The 24,832-nt window shown below is 42.5% G+C and overlaps 3 protein-coding genes across 6 annotated transcripts in view; 2 read left to right on the forward strand and 1 right to left on the reverse strand.

Annotated features, from left to right (window-relative positions):
- dhx32 (DEAH-box helicase 32 (putative)) overlaps positions 1-8,229 on the forward strand; it is a 38,212-nt gene extending 29,983 nt beyond the window's left edge. For all 4 annotated transcript variants that reach the window (XM_031906149.1, XM_004912720.4, XM_002932650.5 and 1 more), the window contains 4 exons: positions 1,078-1,227; positions 2,357-2,544; positions 3,178-3,356; positions 7,897-8,229. In XM_031906149.1, the coding sequence (XP_031762009.1) occupies positions 1,078-1,227; positions 2,357-2,544; positions 3,178-3,356; positions 7,897-8,074 (695 nt within the window). In that variant the 3' untranslated portion in view covers positions 8,075-8,229. The remainder of the gene's footprint in view (positions 1-1,077; positions 1,228-2,356; positions 2,545-3,177; positions 3,357-7,896) is intronic.
- Positions 8,114-24,831, reverse strand: bccip (BRCA2 and CDKN1A interacting protein). The gene is given in 7 exon segments (NM_001004968.1): positions 8,114-8,633; positions 15,153-15,324; positions 17,989-18,176; positions 18,791-18,886; positions 20,165-20,245; positions 21,721-21,795; positions 24,421-24,831. Coding segments are annotated over 7 exon segments (933 nt in total). The 5' UTR covers positions 24,571-24,831; the 3' UTR covers positions 8,114-8,462.
- Positions 24,381-24,832, forward strand: part of uros (uroporphyrinogen III synthase) — a 71,862-nt gene continuing 71,410 nt past the window's right edge. The window contains exon 1 of the mRNA XM_012958524.3: positions 24,381-24,402. The gene's annotated coding sequence lies outside the window, so the exon portion shown is untranslated. The remainder of the gene's footprint in view (positions 24,403-24,832) is intronic.

Raw genomic sequence — 24,832 nt, forward strand, 5'->3', positions numbered from 1 at the left:
TGCTCATGTATAGACAACTTGAAGCAATATTGTCTAAAAACACCTTTGATGAATATGAGTACAACTGATAAGACTTGTGTTAAAAGCCTATTGTTTTTAAAGAACATGAGTTTACATACTTTGAAAAGTATGAAAAAGTATGAAAAATCCATGGTTTTTATTTCTTGAACTAAACAGGGGAGACTGAATCTGCTCCATGTTCTTGAGAGGTAGATAATTAGTTTTCCAGTGCACAGATAATCCACTTGCATGATGTACTCATGTTAACAAAACAGTCACAACAACTGATTAATGGGGGGGGGGATAGAATACACTGAATATCTACTTTACAAGAACCAAACACAGAGTATCTTCAGAGTATCTTTCCCTGATTTGTTTGTTTGGCTCAAGACATAACAAAACATTAGCTTTTCCTAATTTAATAAAACAAAAGGCAAAAAGTATGTTTAGCACAAGCCATACTGCCCATAAACCAGTCTTTCTACCTAGTGGCTGACCCATTTTTGGCTTCTTTGCCAATGTGTGAAAATTTCAACAGATTCAGTCTTTTGGTCTACAGGCGGTCTTTTGCAAGATGTCCGACTGTTGATGATGATATAGCCTGTTCAGATACACTAAACTGCCCAACAATATCTACTTGCCTATGGCCTGCTTAAAGCTGGAAAATACACTGCAAAAGTGAGCTCTTGCAAGGACCTCTTGACCAGGGCAGGAACTAGGGGTTGGCAGAAGAGGCACGTGCCTAGAGTGCAACAGTGGCCGGCTGGGCCTAGGGAGGCCGGCTGGCTTGGCCATGTGCTGATTTTGACTGTAAGACGGTTGTACAAATTGTGCTGAGCCACTTGTTTGGTCTATCTGGCCATATCAGATGTCCAACAGGGAGTTATTTTAGAAATGATTGGTGGCTATGTTGGCAGTCAGTCTCCATGTGCATGGACATGATTAGCCTAAGGGAGAATCTCCTTCATGTGAGCTTTAGACTCTCTTTGAACAAGCGTGACCCAGTTGTTAATTATTGGTGACCAAAAACCAAATGTCTTTGACTGATTCATTGTTATTTTTTCCTATTAATACTAGCCCCGAATTGTTTTATCGATTCATCCCCTGAAGCCGAAGAGCTGATTTTAATTCGTAAAGGAAAGTTTTCTCATCCAGAGGGGGACCACTTCACTCTTATAAATATCTACAATGAATATGAGCAGATGAAGAGAAGCAATGCTAGCCAGTGTAAGTACTCATTTGGCTTCTAGCTGAGTCTGTCTGCCCATGTTAACCCATAGCAACCAAATACATGTGTGTTTTAAACAGCCTCCCAGAATGTATAGCAAGTAATCAGTAGCATAAATACAACATATTTAATTTGTGAATGTCAAGACTGAAGCCTCTCCACTGAAATCTGTAGCCAAAGTCCTGCTAAGGATACTGGGAACTGTAGTTAAAAGCTGTAATAGACATCTGTACGCAGTGGGCTTTTACTGAGTACTTACAGGAGTTCGTGAAAGTGATTTAATGGAACATTAGACAGCGGATCAAAAAGTGCTCCTAAAACATACCACATTTAATTGGCTAAGACTGAGAACATTGATCTGTAGTCAAATGCACAAAAGGAAATCCCACAGAGGAGCTCAATCCACTGCCAGTTCAGTGAAATCAAAGTGCAAGTGGAGCTGCGTCTGCAGCCATCCTCTGATTCTGTCCCCCCCCCCCATGTACCTGTCAGTTCCACTACTCCATGCACTATAGGGTCGACTCACTAAAAAACTATATGTCAGCTGGCCGCTACTGAGGACTGTTAGACAAATAAGGGAAAATTGCACTGGAAGATAAATGTGCAGTAGAGAGGATGTCCTCGTTACTGGGTTGGACCCTTGTGCCTAAAGTTGGCAGTATATTAGGGGGGAAATGAAAATGCTATAGCTTCTTCATTTGCAGCAAATGGTAATAGCAAATATGTTGGAGCAGTGGCTATAGGATTAAATTGGAGGGGAAAGGTGGGGAAGGGCACTTTATGCCATAGATGGTGAGGAGAGTTCTGTCGCAATTGCACAGTTTAAGCCTCCCCTAGTGCCATAGAGCCTAGAATTGTTTAGTGCTGAAATGGAAGTGCCATCTCTGTAGATACAATGCACCTGGATTATAGTTTCCCATGGGAAGAAAGCATTGCTAGGTAGTGTGGTGCTGGGTATAGCTGGCACTCAAAAGGTTAATAAGCATTATATAAATAAGCACATAGCAAAGGGTACCAGCAAATTCCCAAGTCATTACCCTGGAGCCGCTGGTAAGTTGGCCCATTGTATATTACCTATTTGATACAAATGAGCACCAGTCATAACTCTGACTTCTTTTCTTTTAACAGACGATGTTGAAAAATGGTGTCAGGATCACTGCCTAAGTTTCCTGGCAATGGAGATGGCGCGTGCCATAAGAAATGAGCTCGCTGACATTATGAGGCGCATAGAGCTTCCACTGACAGCGCCTGCATTTGGCTCTGAGGAGAATGTAATAAACATTAAAAAGTCACTTTTGTCAGGATACTTCATGCAAGTAAGGCACCTGTTTCAGAAATTTATCATGGTTTTAGGTTTTACGCTTATATGTAATAAAAAGGCACAAAGTTTGCCCAGTAGCAGTAACTCGTATCATCCAATTAGCAGCTTTTAAGCAGGTGACCAGTAAATGCTACCTGCTGATTGGTTGCTACAGGATACCACACATAGCATTGTGTTTTTCGTTACGTTAACGCCATCATTATTGTTTTAAAGGTCAACATAGCATCACCCAAGCTAAATGTGAGACTCTAAAAATATTCCATCGTATTAATAAGTTCAGGTTCACAGACCTAAAGCCTTTTAGCATTGAGAGCTGTGGAACCAGTGTAACTTCACATGGGCAGACTTGTTTTATAGCTGCAGCTTCTGCTGTCACAGCTGTCACATCAGGGCCAGAACTAGGGGCGGACAGAAGAGACACAAGACTAGGTGGGGCGGCAATGAGCACATACCTCTCTGTCTGCATACCAGCAATCTTGGTGGGGAAAAAGGAGAGTCTGGGCCCTGGCTGAGTTAGTGGCAGCAGTTTATACATTTTTGCGTTTTATAGGCATAATCATTGTGTAGATGGTTTAAACAAACTGAAAGAAAATGTTGTTTTGCGTTAATAAAATTTTTATTTTTGTAGATTGCTCGTGATGTTGATGGTTTGGGAAACTACATTATGCTGACACACAAGCAGGTGGGACAACTCCATCCTGATTCTGGCTTCAACGGCGCCAAGGTTCCAGAATGGGTTCTCTACCACGAATTTAGCGTCTCTGAGAGAAGCTGCATCAGGATAGTCTCAGAGATCTCACCAAACATGTAGGTACCAGAGCAGGACTTGAATGGGACATGAAGCTCTGAATGTGATTCCAACCACTGTGTGTATAGTTTCCCTATGTATGCGTAGGGGCAACACCAGATTCCAGGGATCTGCATTGATTGATTACATTGACCATAATGTGTGTGTGTGGTAGAAATGTCAATGGGAAGCTCCACTGGGCAGGGACCAAGGAGAATAATGAACAGTTTCTGTAAAGTGCTGCAGTATAATTTGTTGTACAGAAGTAAAGCATAATGCTAAAAAGATTACACATTTAAGAGGACTGGGTGCATGGAATAGCAACACATTTCATCTAAACATTATTACACATAAACACCTACAATATTAATGCTTTAGAAAATACCAAATTCTAGCCAATGGATATGAAATGTGTTTCCTTCAAGAAAAGGGAGAGCTGCTTAGGCATTTTATTGCCAATAGATAAGTCACGATAGTGCAAGCTAGAATGCTATATTTGTTCTGCAGAATGCTTTACCATACCGGAGTAAACAGCCCTAAAATCTCCCTCTCTTTAAGATAGCAGCAGCCATCTAGCTTGGTCTAACTTCACTTCCAGGCAGCAGCATGCAGGCAGAGAACAACTCTCAGCTCGGATTACAGCAGAGAGGGGAAGGGGAGAGAGTAGCAAACTGAGCAGGCTTATGTCGTGCTCTGAAGGGTTTTTCTGAGAGAAGGAAGTCTGACACAGAATATCATGTATACAGAATAGAAGGAAAGAAATGCTGTGTTTCTTTTCACTGAGGTCACAGAGCAGCAGTTCTGTGTTTATAGCTTACTCAGTTTATACCTTTCCTATTTCTTTCAGCTGATATATTTCACAGCATTGGATGATGGGAGCTAAGGTTAGCAGTTGAAGGAGTAAGTTGTTTGGCAGTTATAATGCTACCCCTATTGGAATATATCAGAAGTCACAAGGGAGGCCCACAACTATATACAGCTATATACAGCTATGGGATCTCAGAACCAGGGGTTTTCTGGGTTAGTCTACTAAAAAATAATTTTAAACATTAAATAAACCCAATAGTATTGTATAAGTATTAATTAATTAATTATCTTAGTTGGGAACAAGCACAATGCACGTTTTTGTTGTTACAGAGAAAAAGGAAATTATTTTGAAAAATTTGAATTATTTCAATAAAATGTAATCAATGGGAGATGGCCTTTCTATAATGCAGATTTCTGTATAACCGGGTTCTGTATCTGGCACATAAAGCCCTACTTATTTTCCACATTGTTTTAAAGGAGAAGGAAAGGTAAAAACTAAGTAAGCTTTATCAGAAAGGTCTATGTAAATACAGCCATAAGCACTCACAGAGTCCTCTATCAAAATAAACCCAGGATTTCTTGTCTCCTTTGTTATGAACATGTTCTTTGGGTATCAAACTTCCTCTCTCAGAAAGATCCTTCATTCCTGGGGCCAGAGTCTGGCAGCTCTCTCCTCTATCCTGCTCCCCCCTCCCTTAGGAATGTGTGATCTGAGCTACCAACAGTTACTTAAAATGGCAGCTGCTGTCTTAATCCAACAGAGAAAGCTTCTAGGGCCCATAGCATATGTACAGAGTGCATGGATTCACACTTGAAGATACTCAGATGGCAAACAGTGGTGGCCCAGCAGGGACACTCTTTTTTGGCTTCTGATTCGGAGGTACCAGGACCATATTTGGGTCTGTAACAAATTTTCTACTATAGTTACACAATGTGTACTCAATATAAACACTGTTTCTCAGAGATTGAATTGCTCTTTAAGAAAGAACTGTTAGAACTCCCTTTGCAAAAAATAAGATTCCCCTTGGAATGCTAGAAAGGCCTTTCCCTGCCAGAACAGTGCAGGCCGGGAGGAAATGGAAGAAAGGAAAATCCTAACCACAGTCAACACAATGGCAAATAAAATGCTCACAGCTAATAAAACTTGAACCTAGAAATCTAATGAGACTCGCTGAGCACCAGGCCTCGGGTCATGCACAGCGGATCAATAGCGTGATACAGAAAAAGTGATACACTTTAATCTTCTAGGTTATTTAAAACATGATTTACAATTCAGAGCTCAATGGGAAGAAACCCTCAGAGGTTCTGTGATCTTAATAAAATATAGATTATCTTTCCCCTGCAGCGGGTGACATCTCTCTTCACTGTGGAGGCACTGTGAAAGCCCCTGCGTTTTTGTTCTCCCATTGCCACCCACGCTATTTTAGTCCAAGATCTGTGTGCTGAGCACCAGGGAACATTCAGCAATTCATTTCCTAGAAGAATTGCTGCTCTGGGAGCTGAACCAAGGCACTTATTCTCAAGGGCAGCCAGTGCATATTAAATCAGCACAGAGGCACTGCAGAGAATTAGGGATTCCAATTTCCCTTTAAAAAAAAAAAAATGTACCCAAAACGGAGCAAAAACACCAGTGTACTGTGTTTGTAAGGGAAGGGATTATGGCTGTGGGATAGCAGGTATAGTAGGGAGAGATGGTGCCTATAGTAGCAGTGGGGGGATAATAGCCTCTGGGAAGGGACTGTGGCTGTGGGATAGCAGGTATAGTAGGGAGAGATGGTGCCTATAGTAGCAGTGGGGGGATAATAGCCTCTGGGAAGGGACTGGGGCTGTAGGATAGCAGGTATAGTAGGGAGAGATGGTGCCTATAGTAGCAGTGGGGGGATAATAGCCTCTGGGAAGGGACTGGGGCTGTGGGATAGCAGGTATAGTAGGGAGAGATGGTGCCTATAGTAGCAGTGGGGGGATAATAGCCTCTGGGAAGGGACTGGGGCTGTGGGATAGCAGGTATAGTAGGGAGAGATGGTGCCTATAGTAGCAGTGGGGGGGATAATCGCCTCTGGGAAGGGACTGGGGCTGTGGGATAGAAGGTATAGTGGGGAGAGATGGTGCCTATTAGTAGCAGTGGGGGAATAATAGCCTCTGGGAAGGGACTGGGGCTGTGGGATAGCAGGTATAGTAGGGAGAGATGGTGCCTATTAGTAGCAGTGGGATTATAGCCTCTGGGAAGGGACTGTGGCTGTGGGATAGCAGGTATAGTAGGGAGAGATGGTGCCTATAGTAGCAGTGGGGGGATAATAGCCTCTGGGAAGGGACTGGGGCTGTGGGATAGCAGGTATAGTAGGGAGAGATGGTGCCTATAGTAGCAGTGGGGGGATAATAGCCTCTGGGAAGGGACTGGGGCTGTGGGATAGCAGGTATAGTAGGGAGAGATGGTGCCTATAGTAGCAGTGGGGGGATAATAGCCTCTGGGAAGGGACTGGGGCTGTGGGATAGAAGGTATAGTAGGGAGAGATGGTGCCTATTAGTAGCAGTGGGGGGGATAATAGCCTCTGGGAAGGGTCTGGGGCTGTGGGATAGCAGGTATAGTAGGGAGAGATGGTGCCATAGTAGCAGTGGGGGATAATAGCCTCTGGGAATGGACTGTGGCTGTGGGATAGCAGGTATAGTAGGGAGAGATGGTGCCTATAGTAGCAGTGGGGGGATAATAGCCTCTGGGAAGGGACTGGGGCTGTGGGATAGCAGGTATAGTAGGGAGAGATGGTGCCTATAGTAGCAGTGGGGGGATAATAGCCTCTGGGAATGGACTGGGGCTGTGGGATAGCAGGTATAGTAGGGAGAGATGGTGCCTATAGTAGCAGTGGGGGGATAATAGCCTCTGGGAAGGGACTGGGGCTGTGGGATAGCAGGTATAGTAGGGAGAGATGGTGCCTATAGTAGCAGTGGGGGATAATAGCCTCTGGGAAGGGACTGTGGCTGTGGGATAGCAGGTATAGTAGGGAGAGATGGTGCCTATAGTAGCAGTGGGGGGATAATAGCCTCTGGGAATGGACTGTGGCTGTGGGATAGCAGGTATAGTAGGGAGAGATGGTGCCTATAGTAGCAGTGGGATAATAGCCTCTGGGATAGCAGGTATAGTAGGGTAGTGGTGCTGCACTGACAGAGCTGTAAGGAATGGGTTAACCACATCATTCAAGTTTTGTGGGAGGAACTATAGTGAAGACCTGAGACTGTGATTGGTTAAATAGAAAGATGGTTAAGGGTGAAGACGCACAGAACTACTAGTAGCTGCTACTTAGGCAATAGGATAATTTACTGATAATTCAAATCAATTCTCAGTATTGTCTATGGCAGGGTATTTTATGGCATTTAGTAGCGGTGAAAAAGTAGCTGCTACTATTAGCTCAGTGTGTCTTCACCCTTAGGGCTCTGGCACACGGGGAGATTAGTCGCCCGTGACAAATCTCCTCGAACTACCATCCCACTGCCGAAAATGTAAGTCGCCGATGGGATGGCACACACTGCGCAGGTGATTTCGGCAAACTAATCTCCCCGTGTGCCAGAGCCCTAAAACAACTGAACCGCTGTTGTTACTTATAGAACCAATTAGTAGTTAACATGTTTGGGTTTGGTTCAGTTGAAATAGTGAGGGGTGATAGTGGATTCGTTGCAAGCTTTTGTTTATGTTACGATATAGCCTCAATGGATACATATGTAACCTCAGGATTAATGGGGAAAAACTTTATTTTTCATTAGGTTCATGGAGTTCGTTCCCCCGTACTACTTCAGCAACCTGCCCCCTAGTGAGACTAAAGAGCTCCTGCAGCAGCACCAGACTGTGCCCAGTTCCCCGGCTGAAGAGCCCGGAGAAGAGGAGCCCCTACCTGATGCCGATGATGAAGGTGCAACAGAACAAAGATGCATTATACAATGACCTTGGCTAATAGAGAAAACTCCAGGAGTGCAATACATGTCCAAAAGGAAAGGAAAACTTTAATGAACTGATTTCTTTTTTTGTAAATGTTATAGGAATCCGAGTAACCCTTTTCCTCCCCTCCCTGTGTCTGATCAAATAAATGATATAGTGAACCCTGTGTTGTACTCTCTCCCTGCCGGGGACTGAACGCCTGCTCTAAAGGGACCTTGTCTTTAATTACACTAATGAAATCTCCCAGAACCCTTGCGTGGTCTCGCCGGAGCCGACAGCGGATACAAAAGATGAAATGAATGACTACGATTGTACGCGCACGTTTATAAAAATTAATTAGTCTCTATGATGTTATCGGCGTTCGGGTACATAGTTCTGTTTGGAGGGAAACGGTTCACACGGAGAGGTATTCTTTGAACTTGTCCATGATTGAATTCATCCTGTCGGCGGGAACCAACATCACCGTCCTCAAGGGTTTCATGGGCACGTCGGAGAAGGACCATCGGCCGCCCAGCTGCGTGTCGCTCTCCTCCTGCACCGAGTAGCTGAACTTCAGCAGAGCTTTCTGCACATGAAAGAAAGGGAAATATACAGGTAAAACGTTCATTAGCAGGGAACAAGGTTCTCTTTCTAGAATAGCAGGAGCTAACCTTCACACTTTGCAGCAAGCTAATATATCTGCACTGATGGGAACATAAAACATCCAAAATTAAATCTGCCTAAAGTGCTCCGCTGAGCACTTTGCAGTTCTTTTTCATTGTCATTTTTATGGGGCCTCCCCCTCCCTTTCCCTCGGCCGTCTGATAGCAAGCAGTTAAGTGAACACGCAGGCACCTTTGGCATATTTAACTTCCCATAAGCCCCTTCACAATCTAATTTGGTTTCTTTATACTATTTAGCAGTTCGTATCACTCCCCTATTGATAAACTATGCTACCTTGGAGCGAGTTTCCCCCATCACTAGGATGACCCACTAGGATACCAGGGAAATTCCCCAGGTGTCAGTGTCTTATGAGCACAGCCCGCTGATACCATTTCTTTGTTATAAATTAATGTAAAGTGCTGTGAAACGTGCTGGCCCTATAGAAATGATAGATAAGTTCAGCTTTGTATAGGTGTCCCATGGCCAATCCCTCTACGAGAGCAAAGATGAGAAATGGAGGAAAGACATAAATATAGTATGGAGAGTGGGCCAGCTATCTAAGGTTATCTGGTGGGGCCCCTAGCACCCAGTCCAACACTGTCCTTCATAGACCCCTTAAAGAAAAAGGAATGGTACAATCACTGGGAGGGGGGGGGAGAGCCTCCTATGATGATGGCATTCAGTTGTCCCGTTCTCTGAATGCCCAGCCATCCAAAGAAATGAACAAAATGGGCATGCAAAGAACTGAATGCCAGGGGTGCATAATCTATGTTAAGATACAGATATTAACAAGAACTAAAGATTTGGGGTGGAAGAAAACAACCTATTACAATCAGCCAAATTTTGAAAAACCTCCCCACTAAACCCTAGATGCCAGCTTCCACCCTACACAGAAACAAATGTGCCATTCCTGCTGGGCACAAAGTGGTGCCTATAATATATGCCTCATAGGCCCTTTACAGTTAGTTTGGGGTTTTTGGGTTTTTTTTTTCTGGGGTCAGTGACCCCACACAACCATGTTTGGTTGCTGAGGGTAAGAAAGATAATTTTTTGAAAACCATAAAAAATAAGGAACAAATCAAAAGACGTTTAGAAAAGGGCCATAAATACAATGCCACGTGTTTATTTAAAGGAGAAGTTCCCCTTCAACAAAAGCCAATGGGATGCAGGCTAGGCCCCGTTACACAAACAAGTTAGAGATGACAGGGATCTCTCTGGACACGCTTTAAAATGTTAATAAAGAGCCAGAATCCCAGCTGTTTCCTCAGGTCTGGCTGAGATAAAGTAATTAATAAGCTCTAATTATTACATTCTGTATCTAAAGTGCAAGGTTGCAGAGCCTTCCTATATCAAGTTATCAGTGTGCACAACTAGGGAACCCTGCGATACATTGAAATATACATATGCAGTTTTAATTAAATGAAATTGAGCGTGCAGTAAATGGACGAGATTCTCCTCTCGCAGAAATATGCTGTTATAAAGTGGATTTTATGCCTATATTAAAAGCCGGTTTAATGGGGTGGAATACTTCTCTATGGTTGAAAGGCAAAGTGAGATATTGCTAGCATCCCGTGATAAAATGGAAAGTTATTCCTCTACAACGCAATGCTGGAAGCCCCAATGTCCTTGTGTAGGAACTGTTCTGGCTCTTAAACCATCCTTTATATATATATATATATATATATATATATATATATATATATATATATATATATATATATATGTGCTTTAGGAATAATATCACTACATAATGGATAGACGTATGTGTTGTTCAGGGGGTGAGAAGCAAAAATCTTGTTACTGCACAGGAATCTGTGAAATGTTTTGTGACCTGAGAAGTCATGCTATATCCCTAGAACCGAAGTTCTAGAACAGAGAAAGGGAACTTGTGGCATTTATGGCATAACAGCAGTTAATGCAACAGCAGCATTTTTAGAGTTCTCTGGAGAACTCTGCTTCACGGACCCTCTTGCTCACCCCAGCTCTGCAGAAATGAGCAATACAGAAGTCTGCTATATTGCCCCCCTTGCCTGTCCCTGCTCTAGAGAAGTCTGCTATATTGCCCCCCTTGCCTGTCCCTGCTCTACAGAAGTCTGCTATATTGCCCCCCTTGCCTGTCCCTGCTCTAGAGAAGTCTGATATATTGCCCCCCTTGCCTGTCCCTGCTCTAGAGAAGTCTGCTATATTGCCCCCCTTGCCTGTCCCTGCTCTACAGAAGTCTGCTATATTGCCCCCCTTGCCTGTCCCTGCTCTAGAGAAGTCTGCTATATTGCCCCCCTTGCCTGTCCCTGCTCTAGAGAAGTCTGCTATATTGCCCCCCTTGCTGGTCCCTGCTCTAGAGAAGTCTGCTATATTGCCCCCCTTGCCTGTCCCTGCTCTACAGACGTCTGCTATATTGCCCCCCTTGCCTGTCCCTGCTCTAGAGAAAACTGCTATATTGCCCCCCTTGCCTGTCCCTGCTCTAGAGAAGTCTGCTATATTGCCCCCCCTTGCGGGTCCCTGCTCTAGAGAAGTCTGCTATATTGCCCCCCTTGCCTGTCCCTGCTCTACAGACGTCTGATATATTGCCCCCCTTGCCTGTCCCTGCTCTACAGACGTCTGATATATTGCCCCCCTTGCCTGTCCCTGCTCTACAGATGTCTGATATATTGCCCCCCTTGCCTGTCCCTGCTCTACAGACGTCTGATATATTGCCCCCCTTGCCTGTCCCTGCTCTACAGAAGTCTGCTATATTGCCCCCCTTGCCTGTCCCTGCTCTACAGAAGTCTGCTATATTGCCCCCCGTGCCTGTCCCTGCTCTACAGAAGTCTGCTATATTGCCCCCCCTTGCCTGTCCCTGCTCTACAGAAGTCTGCTATATTGCCCCCCTTGCCGGTCCCTGCTCTAGAGAAGTCTGCTATATTGCCCCCCCTTGCTGGTCCCTGCTCTACAGAAGTCTGCTATATTGCCCCCCTTACCGGTCCCTGCTCTACAGAAGTCTGCTATATTGCCCCCCTTGCCGGTCCCTGCTCTACAGAAGTCTGCTATATTGCCCCCCTTGCGGGTCCCTGCTCTACAGAAGTCTGCTATATTGCCCCCCTTGCCTGTCCCTGCTCTACAGAAGTCTGCTATACTGGTATTCCAGCAGCCATGTGGTTATTTTCCCTAACAAACAGACTGGAATAAGTATTGAAGGGGCAATGAATAGTAATAGAAGTAATAAAAATAATCATAACAATAACATTGTAGCCTCACAGAACAATAGTTTTTTCTGGCTGCCGGGGTCAGTGACCCCCAATTTGAAAGCTGGAAAGAGGCATAGGAAGAAGGCGGCAGCAAATAAACTGCAAAAGCTGCAGGGAATAGGACATTCTATCACATACTAAAAGTTAAACAAACTTTAGTCTATATGAACTAAACCCCTGATTAGTATATATCTATCAATCAAAACCATTTAAAAAGAAAAAAAAAAGTAATTTTATTAACTAAAAGTTAACCACCCCTTTAGGGCTCTGGCACACGGGGAGATTAGTCGCCCGCGACAAATCTCCCTTGTCACGGGCGACTAATCTCCCTGATCTACCATCCCACCGCCGAACATGTAAGTCGCCGGTGGAATGGTACACGCTGTGCAGGCGATTTCGGCTAATCGCCGAAGTTGCCTCGCGAGGCATTTTCGGCGATTTGCCGAAATCGCGCCGCCGCGTGTGCCATCCCACCGGCGACTTACATTTTCGCCAGTGGGATGGCAAATGATGGCAACTCGGAGATTAGTCGCCCGCGAACAGGGAGATTTGTCGCGGACGACTAATCTCCCCGTGTGCCAGAGCCCTTAGGGTTAAGACACTAGTAGCAGCTACTTTTTCACGGCTACTAAACTCCAGAAAATCCCCTGCCATAGACAATACTGAGAGTTGCCTCTGCTAAAACACACGTAGAGACAATTATCAGTAAATGATCAGCATTGTCTATTTTAGTAGCCACGACAAGTAGCTGCTACTAGTAGCTCCATGTGTCTTCACCCTTAATAACATCAGATCATGCCCCCACATTATTCTATTGTAACAGACATTCCAGAATGGAACAGAGTTGGACATACCCTGCCAAAAGGGAAAAAATGACTCAATCACGTGTGTGAAGCTTTGTGTGTACCTTGGGTCATCAGAGCTGTGTCTGATATGTCCCTTGCACTAATAATACACTGGACATTCTGAAAGTTTACTTGTGTGTAACCAGCCTTAAGCCAATGTTTCATGGGGCTCTTCTCAGCCTGCGCTTTTCAGACTAAAAGCAAATAGGGTTATTTGGGTAAAAAAGCCAAAAGGGTTCCCATTCTGCAGCTCTTATTTGCTTGAATGGGAAATTGGCAGAAGTGCAACATTTTCTGCCTGACCGTGTGTTTAAGTGAATGAGAGCTGCGGGAGGCCATTCTGAGTCCTTTTCAAACAAATTAAATATAGTGTGACATTAGCCCTAGACTGACAGGAGCACTTTGTGAAGAGGTGAGGAGGCTTTATGGGTTAAAGAAAACCAGTGTCCCCCCCCGGGCATACAAAGCTATGAGCACCTTTACAGGCGGAATGAAACAGTCGCAGTGCCTTTATTAGTCCTTCGTCTTGCTCAATCTACCGACTACAGTGGTTCACAAACACTTGTAAAGAATAAATAATGCCCCTCAAGTGCAGTTAGCTTGGCTAATCCCCAAAACCTGGCTTGCTTTCATGGCGAGCTCAGTCCAGAGCGGAACGGAGAGCCGGTGCTGCAGATAAATGGAGTTAGCATTTCAGGCACATGCTGAAACTGCCAGAGGTGCCAGAAACAAAGAACCTCTCCATTCCAAGAAAGGAGCTAAAAACAAGGCCCGTTAATTAGCAAGAATGGCACATTCAGTATAAGGAACGTAATCTATGCCCTTGCTGTGAGCGAAAATGACCAATTTAATGCGACCCAGGGCTTAATAAAGGCAACGAGCTGCTGGATCTGCAGTAAGAAACTTTTGCTTAGATATATGGACAGCACCACACAGTTCCTTGTTAAAGGAAAATTATACCCCCCGAATAAATACTTAACCAGTGATGTGGCCTAACATGTATGTGTGCCCTTGGTTTGTTTGTGTAAACCATGAATCGTGTGATCCCAGGGGATGGCCCTTGATATTTAAAATGACAGTTTTCTATTTAGTATTACCCAATGGCACATAGTACAGGTATTGGAGCCCTTGTCCAGAAACCTATTATCCAGAAAGTTTCGAGTGACGGAAAGCCCGTCTTCCATAGACTCCATTATAAGGAACTAATTCTAATTTTTAAAAATGATTTCCTTTTTCTCTGTAAAAATAAAACAGTACCTGTACTTGATCCCAACTAAGTTATAATTACCCCTTATTGGGGGCAGAACAGCCCTATTGGGTTTATTTCATGGTTAAATGATTCCCTTTTCTCTGTAATAATAAAACAGTACCTGTACTTGATCCCAACTAAGATATAATTACCCCTTATTGGGGGCAGAACAGCCCTATTGGGTTTATTTAATGGTTAAATGATTCCCTTTTCTCTGTAATAATAAAACAGTACCTTGTACTTGATCCCAACTAAGATATAATTACCCCTTATTGGGGGCAGAACAGCCCTGTTGGGTTTATTTAATGGTTAAATGATTCCCTTTTCTCTGTAATAATAAAACAGTACCTGTACTTGATCCCAACTAAGATATAATTACCCCTTATTGGGGGCAGAACAGCCCTGTTGGGTTTATTTAATGGTTAAATGATTCCCTTTTCTCTGTAATAATAAAACAGTACCTTGTACTTGATCCCAACTAAGATATAATTACCCCTTATTGGGGGCAGAACAGCCCTATTGGGTTTATTTCATGGTTAAATGATTCCCTTTTCTCTGTAATAATAAAACAGTACCTGTACTTGATCCCAACGAAGATATAATTAATCCTTATTGGAGGTAAAACAAGCCTATTGAGTTTATTCATTATTTAAATAATTTTTAGCAGACTTAAATTGTGGAGATCCAAATTACAGAAAGATTCCTTATCCGGAAAACCCCAGGTCTCAAGCATTTTGGATAACAGGTCCCATACCTGTACTAAAAAATTCTATTTTCATGAAAATGGTTTATTTAGATGAAGCAGGATTTTACATATGTGTTGTATATTTTTATAGAGATTGTTTGGGGGTATAGTTTTTCTTTAAGTCCTTCCATAAGTGCTTGTAGGGAACAGAACTTGCCAGTGTCACTCAACACAAATATCACTTGATTACAACTCCCAGCCCTCAAAGATCAAAGCATGCTGGGAGCTGTAGTCCATCAACTTTAGGCACAAACACTGAGCGGACATTTGTACAAGTGATCATCCCACACATTTTTACCTGGACTCCCTGCTCCTTTAGTATGCACACTTTAACCATACACTCCCACTCTTCCCCCCCACACAATCAGCTTCACTTTACCTCGTAGAAAAACTCATCTTCTGCATTGGCAAACATCAGCTCTTCCTTGGCCTGGGAGCCAACTCTCCCCTTGGATGTTTTTGCCGCTTCCACAAAGGTTTTGCTCAGAATTAAATAGTAATAACACTTCCCGCATGGTTTATTGGTTCTCTGAGTATCTGCCAATTCTTTCCTGTTTAAAAATAAAACACAAGGCACCTAAATAGACTACAAAGGGTTCTTTAAGCAGTTATTTCTTTGGGCACAGTTACTATAATCACCAGTAACACACAGAGCAGGTTAACATATCTGAAATGTATTGGCAGAAATACTGTTCCAAGACGTGACTCCTACCCTGATGGTTAATTCCATCCACTCGACAAAATCAATCACAGCCAATTGCTGCAGTCCATACTGAGCCAAGCCCATTATGAAAACACTGATTAGTATTAATCGTCTCTGCAGTTTCCCTGCCTGCCTGGAAGAGGGCAGATTGAACATAAAGACACCCCTATAGCTTGTTGGGCTTGTCTAACATAAACTTAAATGACTGGCCTTCATATTATTGAAAACATCTGGCATTTATATACTGCCACTCACACAGGTTGGTTCTTTAGAAAGTTCCTTCTAATATAAAGGCATAACTCTTCCTTTTAGAGGAAATCTAACTATAAAAATATATTCAATGAAATACTGATTTGTTAGCAGTGCCCCAACCAACCACAAAAGGAACAGTTTGGAGTATTTCCAGTTGTCCATTCTCCTTGTTCTTGCCCTCTTTTTGCCAAATTGATTTATATTTATTTGGCCTGTTTTCCTCACACAGCTGCACAGAACAGCACCAAAGACTGATTTGTGCCACAACAGATAGCGAAGCCCAGTATATAAATGGTGGATGCTGCATCATTGTGGTGCTTTCACAGTTGCAATAGAAGAATATAAATGTAAATGCATCAAATGCTGAGCAGATGCAGTTGAGCCAACAATTTCCACAAGAAATTTAGAGATGTTCTTTCCCAGCCTGCATTGCTTTATTAGATAATTTGGCGGATATCTGTGTTATTTATTTCTAATATCCCATTTAGTTTGTCTTGGCACATACTGTAACCTAAGGGGGTTTCTCATCACTAATGCTGCAAGACTTAATGCTCTTGTTTCAGTCAACATATTAGTTATTGTCGCCTATCCTAAGGCGAGACGCTAATTTCAAGCCTGCTTATCTGCGTGTCTTGCACGGCTATGCAATTTTCAATTTATAGCTTGTATATTTAATAAGGAATTTGCCCGGGTTTGAACAGCGCATTTCACACTTTCAAGTCCAAAATATGAGAAAATGTTTCTCTTTTATATTTAAGCACGTTCAGGTTTTAATCCTTTTTCATGCAACATAGTTCTGAGACATAACTTGGATTTAGTTAAACTTCAGTTCAGCACTCAAGCTACACATCTGAGGAGGGTACAGGCACCATTACCCATGTTTAGAGAAGAGGAAACTATGTTGCTCAGAGGCTACATATAAAAGCATAAGGCTGATGGCTTGGGGAGTAGTGGAGACAGGCCCAGACTGGGATTCAAAATAGTCTGTAGCATTTCCAATACACAGAGGCCCAAACAGCCCCACTTAATAGTCACTATCTATGGCATTTTACAGCAGTCCCTCTGGCATTTGCCAGATTGCCAGATTGCCAGTCCAGGCCTAAGCAGAGAAGCCCTGTGCCCGAAAAGGTTGTAAAAAGTGCCTACAAGAAACAGGTACTATGACTGTGAATGTCAACATGTATCTTCCAGACATCATAACATGGCATGTTACCATCTAGGCGAGTTCTAACGGTGGCAATGGGGCAGTCGGTTCTGGGACCGCATCAACGAGCCGACGCGGTCCCCGATCCGACTGAATTTTCTAACCTGCCCGATCGATATCTGGCCAATTTCAGGCCAGATATCGGTCGGGCATGCCCCTCGTTTCTGCCCCTACACGGGCCGATAAGCTGCCGAATCAGTCCAAGGGACCGATATCGGCAGCTACAATCGCCCCGTGTATGGGGACCTTAAGGCAATTTGCAATTGGTCTTTATTCTATGTTTTGTTTTTTTAATTATTTCACTTTTTGTCCAGCAGCTCTTAGTTTAGAATTTCAGCAGGTATCTGGTTGCTAGGGTTCAAATTACCTTAACAACCATGGAGTGGTTTGAATGCGATATTGATATATTTATAGGAGAGGACAGGAGTAGAAAAAAAAGTATTAGCAAGTAACAAAAAAACTGTAGCCTCACACAGCAATAGTTTGGCTGCTATAAAAAAAATAATAAAGACCAACTGAAAAGCTTCTAAGAATAAGCCATTCATAAACATACTAAAAGTTAACTGAAAGGTGAACCACCCCCTTAAGAGCATAATAATAAGCACAGCACGGGCCTATCTAGGCACATCAGCCATAGACCAATGCAGTCCTCATCCCACAGGATATTTAAACCAGTCTGATAAATATATGGCTGATCCCTGGCCAGTTGTTGGTTATGCAGTTTGATAATGATAATCTGCAGACTCGGTCTGGAGGGGCAGATTATACAGCTAATGAGCCTAATGAGATTTTGTTAATTATATGCATTTAAAGCAAACCGCTAAAACATGAACTGATATCTCCTATATTGTAAATGCCACTAAAAGAGAAATTCTAGCTCTGCCGTTGCCATAAAAACAAAAAAAAAATGATCTTGTTTTTCCTACTAATCATATAAACATCATTGTCACTTTTCCACTCCTGTTCCTTCAACACATTTACATTTAAATAACATCTCTGATGCCCCCTGGAGGTGGAGCAGGGGTGGGGAAGGCACAGCGGGGGGAATCTGCTTACTGAAGCTGCTGATGCATGGGCAGAGCAATCTGTGCAGGTACATTAATGAATCTCTCGCTTAGGAGGAAACCCACAGGCTTGCTGTTGTTGTTTAGAACTTTATCAAACTGTTCAACCATGCTCTGTTCGCAGTTCTCCTCGCAGCGCGTCAAAATCAGCTCTTTAATCTGTTCCACGCACGAGGTGCCCTAAAAGAACAAATGGAACAATTGTAACAGTTGCTTGGAATCGCGTTATGCCCAGTGTCTTGTGGCACAACTTGGAAAAAGACAAAAGAAATCAGTTGAAAAGAAATCAAAGCAGCAATGGCAGGTTCTGCAATTGTGATAAACAACAGTGGATGGAAGGCCTCATTTATATAGAGCAGTGATCCCTAACCAATGGCTCAGGGGCAACATGTTGCTCCCCAACCCCTTGGATGTTGCTCTCAGTGCCCCCAAACCAGGGAGTTATTGTTGAATTCCTGACGTGGGGGCAAGTTTTGGTTGAATAAAAATTAAGATTTTCTACCAAATAAAGCCCCCTGTAAGCTGATAGTGTGCATAGAGGCCCCTAATAGCCAATCTGAGCCCTTATTTGGCTCCTCCATGAACTTTTATGGTGCTTGTGTTGCTCTCCAAGTCTTTTTACATTTGACTGTGACTCACGAGAAGGAAAGGTTGGGGACCCCTGATATAGAGGGAACACATTACCTTGCTATTAGAACATGTTTAGCAACTGCCCAATGTATTCCCCATGCACATTCCATACCATCTCAGTAGATTCTACATAAGGCATTTATTTTATTTGCCCTTGGACTTACCTTTCTCTCAGTAAGATTCACAAGACTTATAAAGCCAAAGACATGATCTACGTCATCGTCATCGTCATCATCACTATCCTCCTGGCTCTCGGCTTGCTGCAAAAAACAACATATTTAGGTGACGTGAATACTGCAAACAGAACCCCACTACATTGTACATATGAGCGCAATATAATGGCACAATATCACTGCAAATAAATGGTTATACCTTTGGTAAGAGAAGAGAATCATATTTACATTTTACATTCTCATGAATGACTACATATTACAACAATTTAACTAAAAACTACACAAGTTTAACAGTATAATTTTCTTTCATATTGGAGTTTCAGATTTTATATTATTGTTAGGTTCTGTGTTTACGTTTGTTGCCTCAGCTGAACCTTTTTCTCATTCACACACCCCTCCTCCGTTAAATCAGTCGTGAGCATTTCAAGCAGCAGTGTAATAACTATTAATATGCCGTGTAGTCCTTGAAGGGGTGGGTCGCCTTTACGCAAACTTTTAGTATGTTATATAATGTTCTTTTCCTAGCAACTTTTCCATTGATCTTTATTATTTATAATTTTGTAGTTATTTGCCTCCATTTCTATAATCTTATTGTTACTTTTTATTATATATCTGCCTATTTGGACCTTTGCCTATTCTTATTCCAGTCTCTCATTCAAATCACAGCCTGGTTGCTTAGGTAAACAATACCCTAGCAACCAGATAGCCACTGAAAAAGCAAAATGGAGAGCTCATGGACAAAAAGCTAAATAACTGAAAAAACAAATTGCCTCAGAATGTCCCCGTAAAAACATAAGCCTCAATTACTTTTCTGGCCATAAAGAAACCCATTTTTCTAGAACTACACTACTTTACACAAAACCGCACACTGATTTCAGGCAAAAATGAACATTTTTATTCTGAATAATAGGAACCAGATTTGATTGTGACAATCCAAAAAGAACGATGAATGTAATTACCCTGAGCTGTAATAAAATATCAAAAAATATTCCTCTGGACTAGCGTAAATTTAGTATGAGGCTATAATAGAAATGTATAATAATAATAATAATACATTCATGATATAGCCAGAGGAATAATAAGAAGAAGAAATAATAATAAGAAGAAAAATATAAATAAGACTCTTTATTGTTTGCCTTTCAGTTGCAATTGAAAGTAAATTGTACTAACAAACGGGTATACTTCCCCTTTAAACATAGCCCTGAGGTCAGCCAGTGTAAGTGACAGGCCACAAGTTCTTGTTTAAATGTCTCAGGAAGGTAAATCCTTTGTTTATAATGTATTACACTGGTATAACGGAGCCCAGAAAATGTTCCCACGTCACATGTCAGAGTGATCCAATGACAGGGGGATGCAAGTAATTACCTTAATGGCGCTGCCAATGTGATTCTGCTGAATAAGAAGGTCTGTTAGCTCGGAGATATTCACATGGGCTTTCAGGAACAACTTAAATGGTTGGAAGAGACAGACATTGGGAATGGTTAGTATGATGAGCCAAAACAAGTTTCAGATAAAACAGAGTGTTTTAAGGTAAAGCAGATCATTCTGCCAATAGAGTTAAAGGCACATTTACTCTTTTTCCTGATTAAACATATTTACACTACACGGATACCACAGTCCTATATGCTGCAGTGACAAAAAGACCTGACTGAGTTTCTGAATGCTTTCACTGCTTACGTTCTTTATGCCATAATAGCTTCTGACTTACACTTGCAGACCTAGTCTGTAACTTACTGGGCTGTGTAAGGGGGGCAAACTGATGGACTGCTCGACCAATATCTGGCAAGATACCTAGGTTTGAATATCATGTCAATCAAGGACTAAACCCAACAAGACTCCATATGCCTTTTCTGAGTGGATTGCTTGGCCCGGGAGCCTAACCAAGCATGTAGGTAGCAAAGTCTAGTCAAGATGCTCTTGCTTGTCAGTCTTACCAAGTAAATGGATCTTCAGGAGTATGGCCATTTTAGTCCAGAGCCCTCCAGGGAGGGTTTGTCCCTAGGGTTGGACTTGGGGATGAGGGGGGCCACCGGGGCAACCGCACCCCCCCCAAGGTACCTCCGCTGACGCATCCCCTGCAGGGCCCCCCCGCTGCGCACACCTAACCCCCCTGCGTCCTCCCCTGAAACGCATCAGGGGAGGACATCGCTGGCCAGGGGAAGCGGCAACAGGGTCAGGTCTGGGCCGGTGTCCCGGTGGTCCAGTCCGACGCTGTTTGTCCCTCTTAAACATTGAATCCACAAGTCAAACTGTGGCATAAAATAAAGGGCAACAAGCTTTAAAGATATATATGAGTGCCGTTCTTATTATTTCATCTTCAGGTGTATGGTCACTTTAGTCCACAGCCAATTATTAAAGTATAACTGGCCAAGCTCAGCAAAGCAAATGAAAAATGATGCCCCAATATGGGCACCCATGAAGATGGGCAATTGTGCAGATCAATTCTTTCAGCCAGCAGGCATGAACTGATTGCACAGCTTCCTACACGTGCCAATGGGTTATTGGCCAACAGCCCGGTGGGACCAACTCTACTGCTTGAGAGTGAAAGCTGCTTGTTGGGCTCTTGATGCCAGCCAAGCCACTGCAGGGATTCACACTCAGGACCATTACACTTGCCATTGTCAGTAAGCCTTTAGCAGTTGTGCCACGTTGGCTATGACTGGCTCATAATTATTTAGATTCATCATGAACACATTGTAAAGATGTCGGTCTAGCAAGCGAGTTGGGAAACAAAGGATTATGGGAGCAGAGGAAGAACCAGCCTGTAGTCCTCAATACGTTTTAGCAAGCAGACAGTTCAAACTTGTATAAAATATATTTCAACAACTATGGTTTGGGGTGTGTGCCTCTGGCAGATATTCCCGACCCTGTGTAACAAAGGGTCCCTAATAAAGATGAGACACAGACAGACTCCATCTTACCTGTTTGAGCAGCTTCTTTATGCCTTCAGAATCAGTGTCAGAAATTGTGTAGGCTTCAAAGTCTATATTAACTTCCTGCAAACAGAAAAATTCATTTCAATCTCAACAGATTCTAAATTGCACCATGTACTGTAGCTACAGAACATTCATAAATAATGTTTGTTCCGTGATAAATCTAGTGATTATATGTACACTGAGCACATTGCCTTGGGGGGGGGGGGACTCTACAAGTATTGGAGCAGTACCTGGAATAACCTTTGTTTCAGAGTTATATAGTTAATATATATACACACACACCTAAAACAGACCTACTATCAATTAACAAAACACATACACAATATAAACAATACATATAACAACCATACAAATAACAAAAAACATACATTTTTCTTGATAAAAACTATAGGCAAAAAAGTATGTTCAGCCCTATTTACTGATCTTATGTTAAACAAGGGGGTCTAATTAACCTTTACAATGACAAAAACCCCTAATTTACTGATAACCTTTAAGTTAACTTTTAGTATGAAGGTTGGAGTAGAGAGTAATATTTCAAAACAGTTTGCAATTGGTCTTCACATTTTATTATTTTTAGTTTTTGTAGTTATTTCACTTGTTCAGCAGCTGCTCTCTAGTTTGGAGTTTCAGGAGATATTTGGTTGCTAGAGTCCAAATTACTTTAGCAACCAGGGAGCAGTTTCAATAAGAGGCTGGTATAAAAATAGGAGAGGACCTGTATAGAAAGTTATAAAAAGTAACAATAAATCTAAACCCTCACAGAGCAAACATTTTTGGCTGCCGGGGTCAGTGACCCCCAATTTGAAAGCTGCAAACAGTTCAAAAATATAATTAAAACAATAATTAAGACTCTGTCATATGGGTTATATTTTCACACCCAACAAATCTCAGGTGACCAAATCTGAAACAAATTTTCACATGACAAAAATCTTTTGTGGTCCCTGAATTTTGATTTTAGAAAAAAAAAAAAAAAAATCACACAACATGTCTGTGTAGAAAGGCCCTACATACCTCAACAAATGGAATTAATGAAAGGTCTTGCCAAATCGGATCCTGTGTCAGTTCTTCGTGTTCCTGTAACTCCACAACACCCTAAAAAAGGTGCTAAATTGCACTAGAGCAGTTGCCAATAGCAATCAGACATTGGCTTCAAAGACCCTTCTACGAATTAGAAAATAAAAGCAAAGATCTGCCCGGTTGCTATGGGTAACTGCACTAGTGCCATTTAGCACAGATGCATATAAATGAATCCCACTCTATCTTAGGGGAACAGATTTAGGGGCACATTTACTAAGACACGAATCTGAACCGAATTGGAAAAATTCCGATTTGAAAACGAACATTTTGCGATTTTTTCGGCGTCTTTACGACTTTTCAGGAAATTGTCGCGACTTTTTCGTTACCAATACGATTTGCGCGAAAAAACGTAAGTTTTTCGTAGCCATTCCGAAAGTTGCGCAAAATCTGGCGATTTTATTGTAGCGTTAAAACTTGCGCGAAAAGTTGTGCCTTTTTCGTAGCGTTAAAACTTAAAAGGTGCGACGTTTCGTGCAAGTTTTAACGCTACGAAAAAATCGCAACTTTTTGCGCAAGTTTTAACGCTACGAAAAATCGCCAGATTTTGCGCAACTCGCGTTTTTTCGCACAAATCGTATTAGTAACGAAAAAGTTGCGACATTTTTCCGAAAAAAACGCAAAATACCGATCCTTACGAAAAAAACCCAATCGGACGCATTCGGCCCGTTCGTGGGTTAGTAAATGTGCCCCTTAGACTGCAAGCTCTGTGGAACTGAGGCTCAGGTTAACTGTATACAACAAATTCTGTCATTGCATGACTAAAGGGGTTGTTCAACTCTGAGTTAACTTTTATTATGAAACAAAGAGTAATATTCAGAGACAATATGTAATTAGTCTTCATTTTTTATTATTATTAGTTTCTTAGTTATTTCACTTTTCGTTTAGCTTCTGAATCTCCAAACTGGAAAGCTGCTATCTGGTTGTTAGGGCCCAAATTACCTTAGCAACCAGGGAGCAGTTTAAATGCATAGCTGGTATATGAATAGGAGAGGACCTGAATAGACAAAGTTACAAAAAAAAAGTACCAATAACAAATGTATAGCCTCACAGAGCAATAGTTTTTCGTTGCTGGGGTCAGTGACCCCAACATGACAGCTAAAAAGAGTTAGGGGGCACATATAGTTAAAAAAAAACTACAAAAAATAAATAATAAAGACCAATTAATATATGAAGCTTAGAACAGGCCATTCTGTAACATAGTAACGGTGCAAGGAATTGCACTTTTGCAGTTTAACCCTGTAGTGCCCTGTCCCTGCTGTTACATTTAGCTACTGACTGTATCGCGTCTGACGGAGCATGAGAGTGAATTGAGCACTGCTGAGCCTAAAGGTTTTGGCAACTGCATTTAGTCGCTCATGTATCCAGCCGCTCCGGTATCCAGCCGCTCCGTGTATAGCAACACAGCCAGTTGTGGCCCGATACAGCGGCCTAGTCCTGGGACCCGCATTGTGTTGCTGAAGGATATATGTAGCTTCGCTCACCCGTTTTCTAGGTGTCACTGAGGTAGAATTGCCAGCGGGGGAATACTGGGAGCTGCAGTTCTAAACGCCACATGGCAAGGTTTACGTAACCAGCCCCTATCTTCTATAGGTATCCATTTTACTATACCTCGTTCACTTCTTCCTCTTCCTCCGATTCATCATCTTCAATATCATCGGACTCGTCTGAGTTGTCCCCTTCCATGTCATCCTCCTCTTCCTCATTCCTCTCCGGCAGCCGCTCAGGCTCCAGCGCCCTCCGCTTTGCATTAGAAGCCATGCCGTTCGCCTTTCCCTACGCGGCGTGCTTGAATGCGGAAGTAAACAGGAAGCTCTCTGGGCTGTACCATCTGAAAGAGAGGGGAGACCATCATACTTAAAGTTTAAAGTCCATAGCATTTGAGGCAGAATACTGTGCGTTACTAGGAGTGTCTCTATGTATTTACAATAAGAGGAATGATACTATTCCGACTTTTAGATAAAATCTTTTATCTGGTTTATAGAGCGGAGTCATATGTAACGTATAACCCTATAGAGGTATG

The sequence above is a fragment of the Xenopus tropicalis genome, chromosome 7, assembly GCF_000004195.4.
Source record: "Xenopus tropicalis strain Nigerian chromosome 7, UCB_Xtro_10.0, whole genome shotgun sequence".
Taxonomy (NCBI): Eukaryota; Metazoa; Chordata; class Amphibia; order Anura; family Pipidae; genus Xenopus; species Xenopus tropicalis.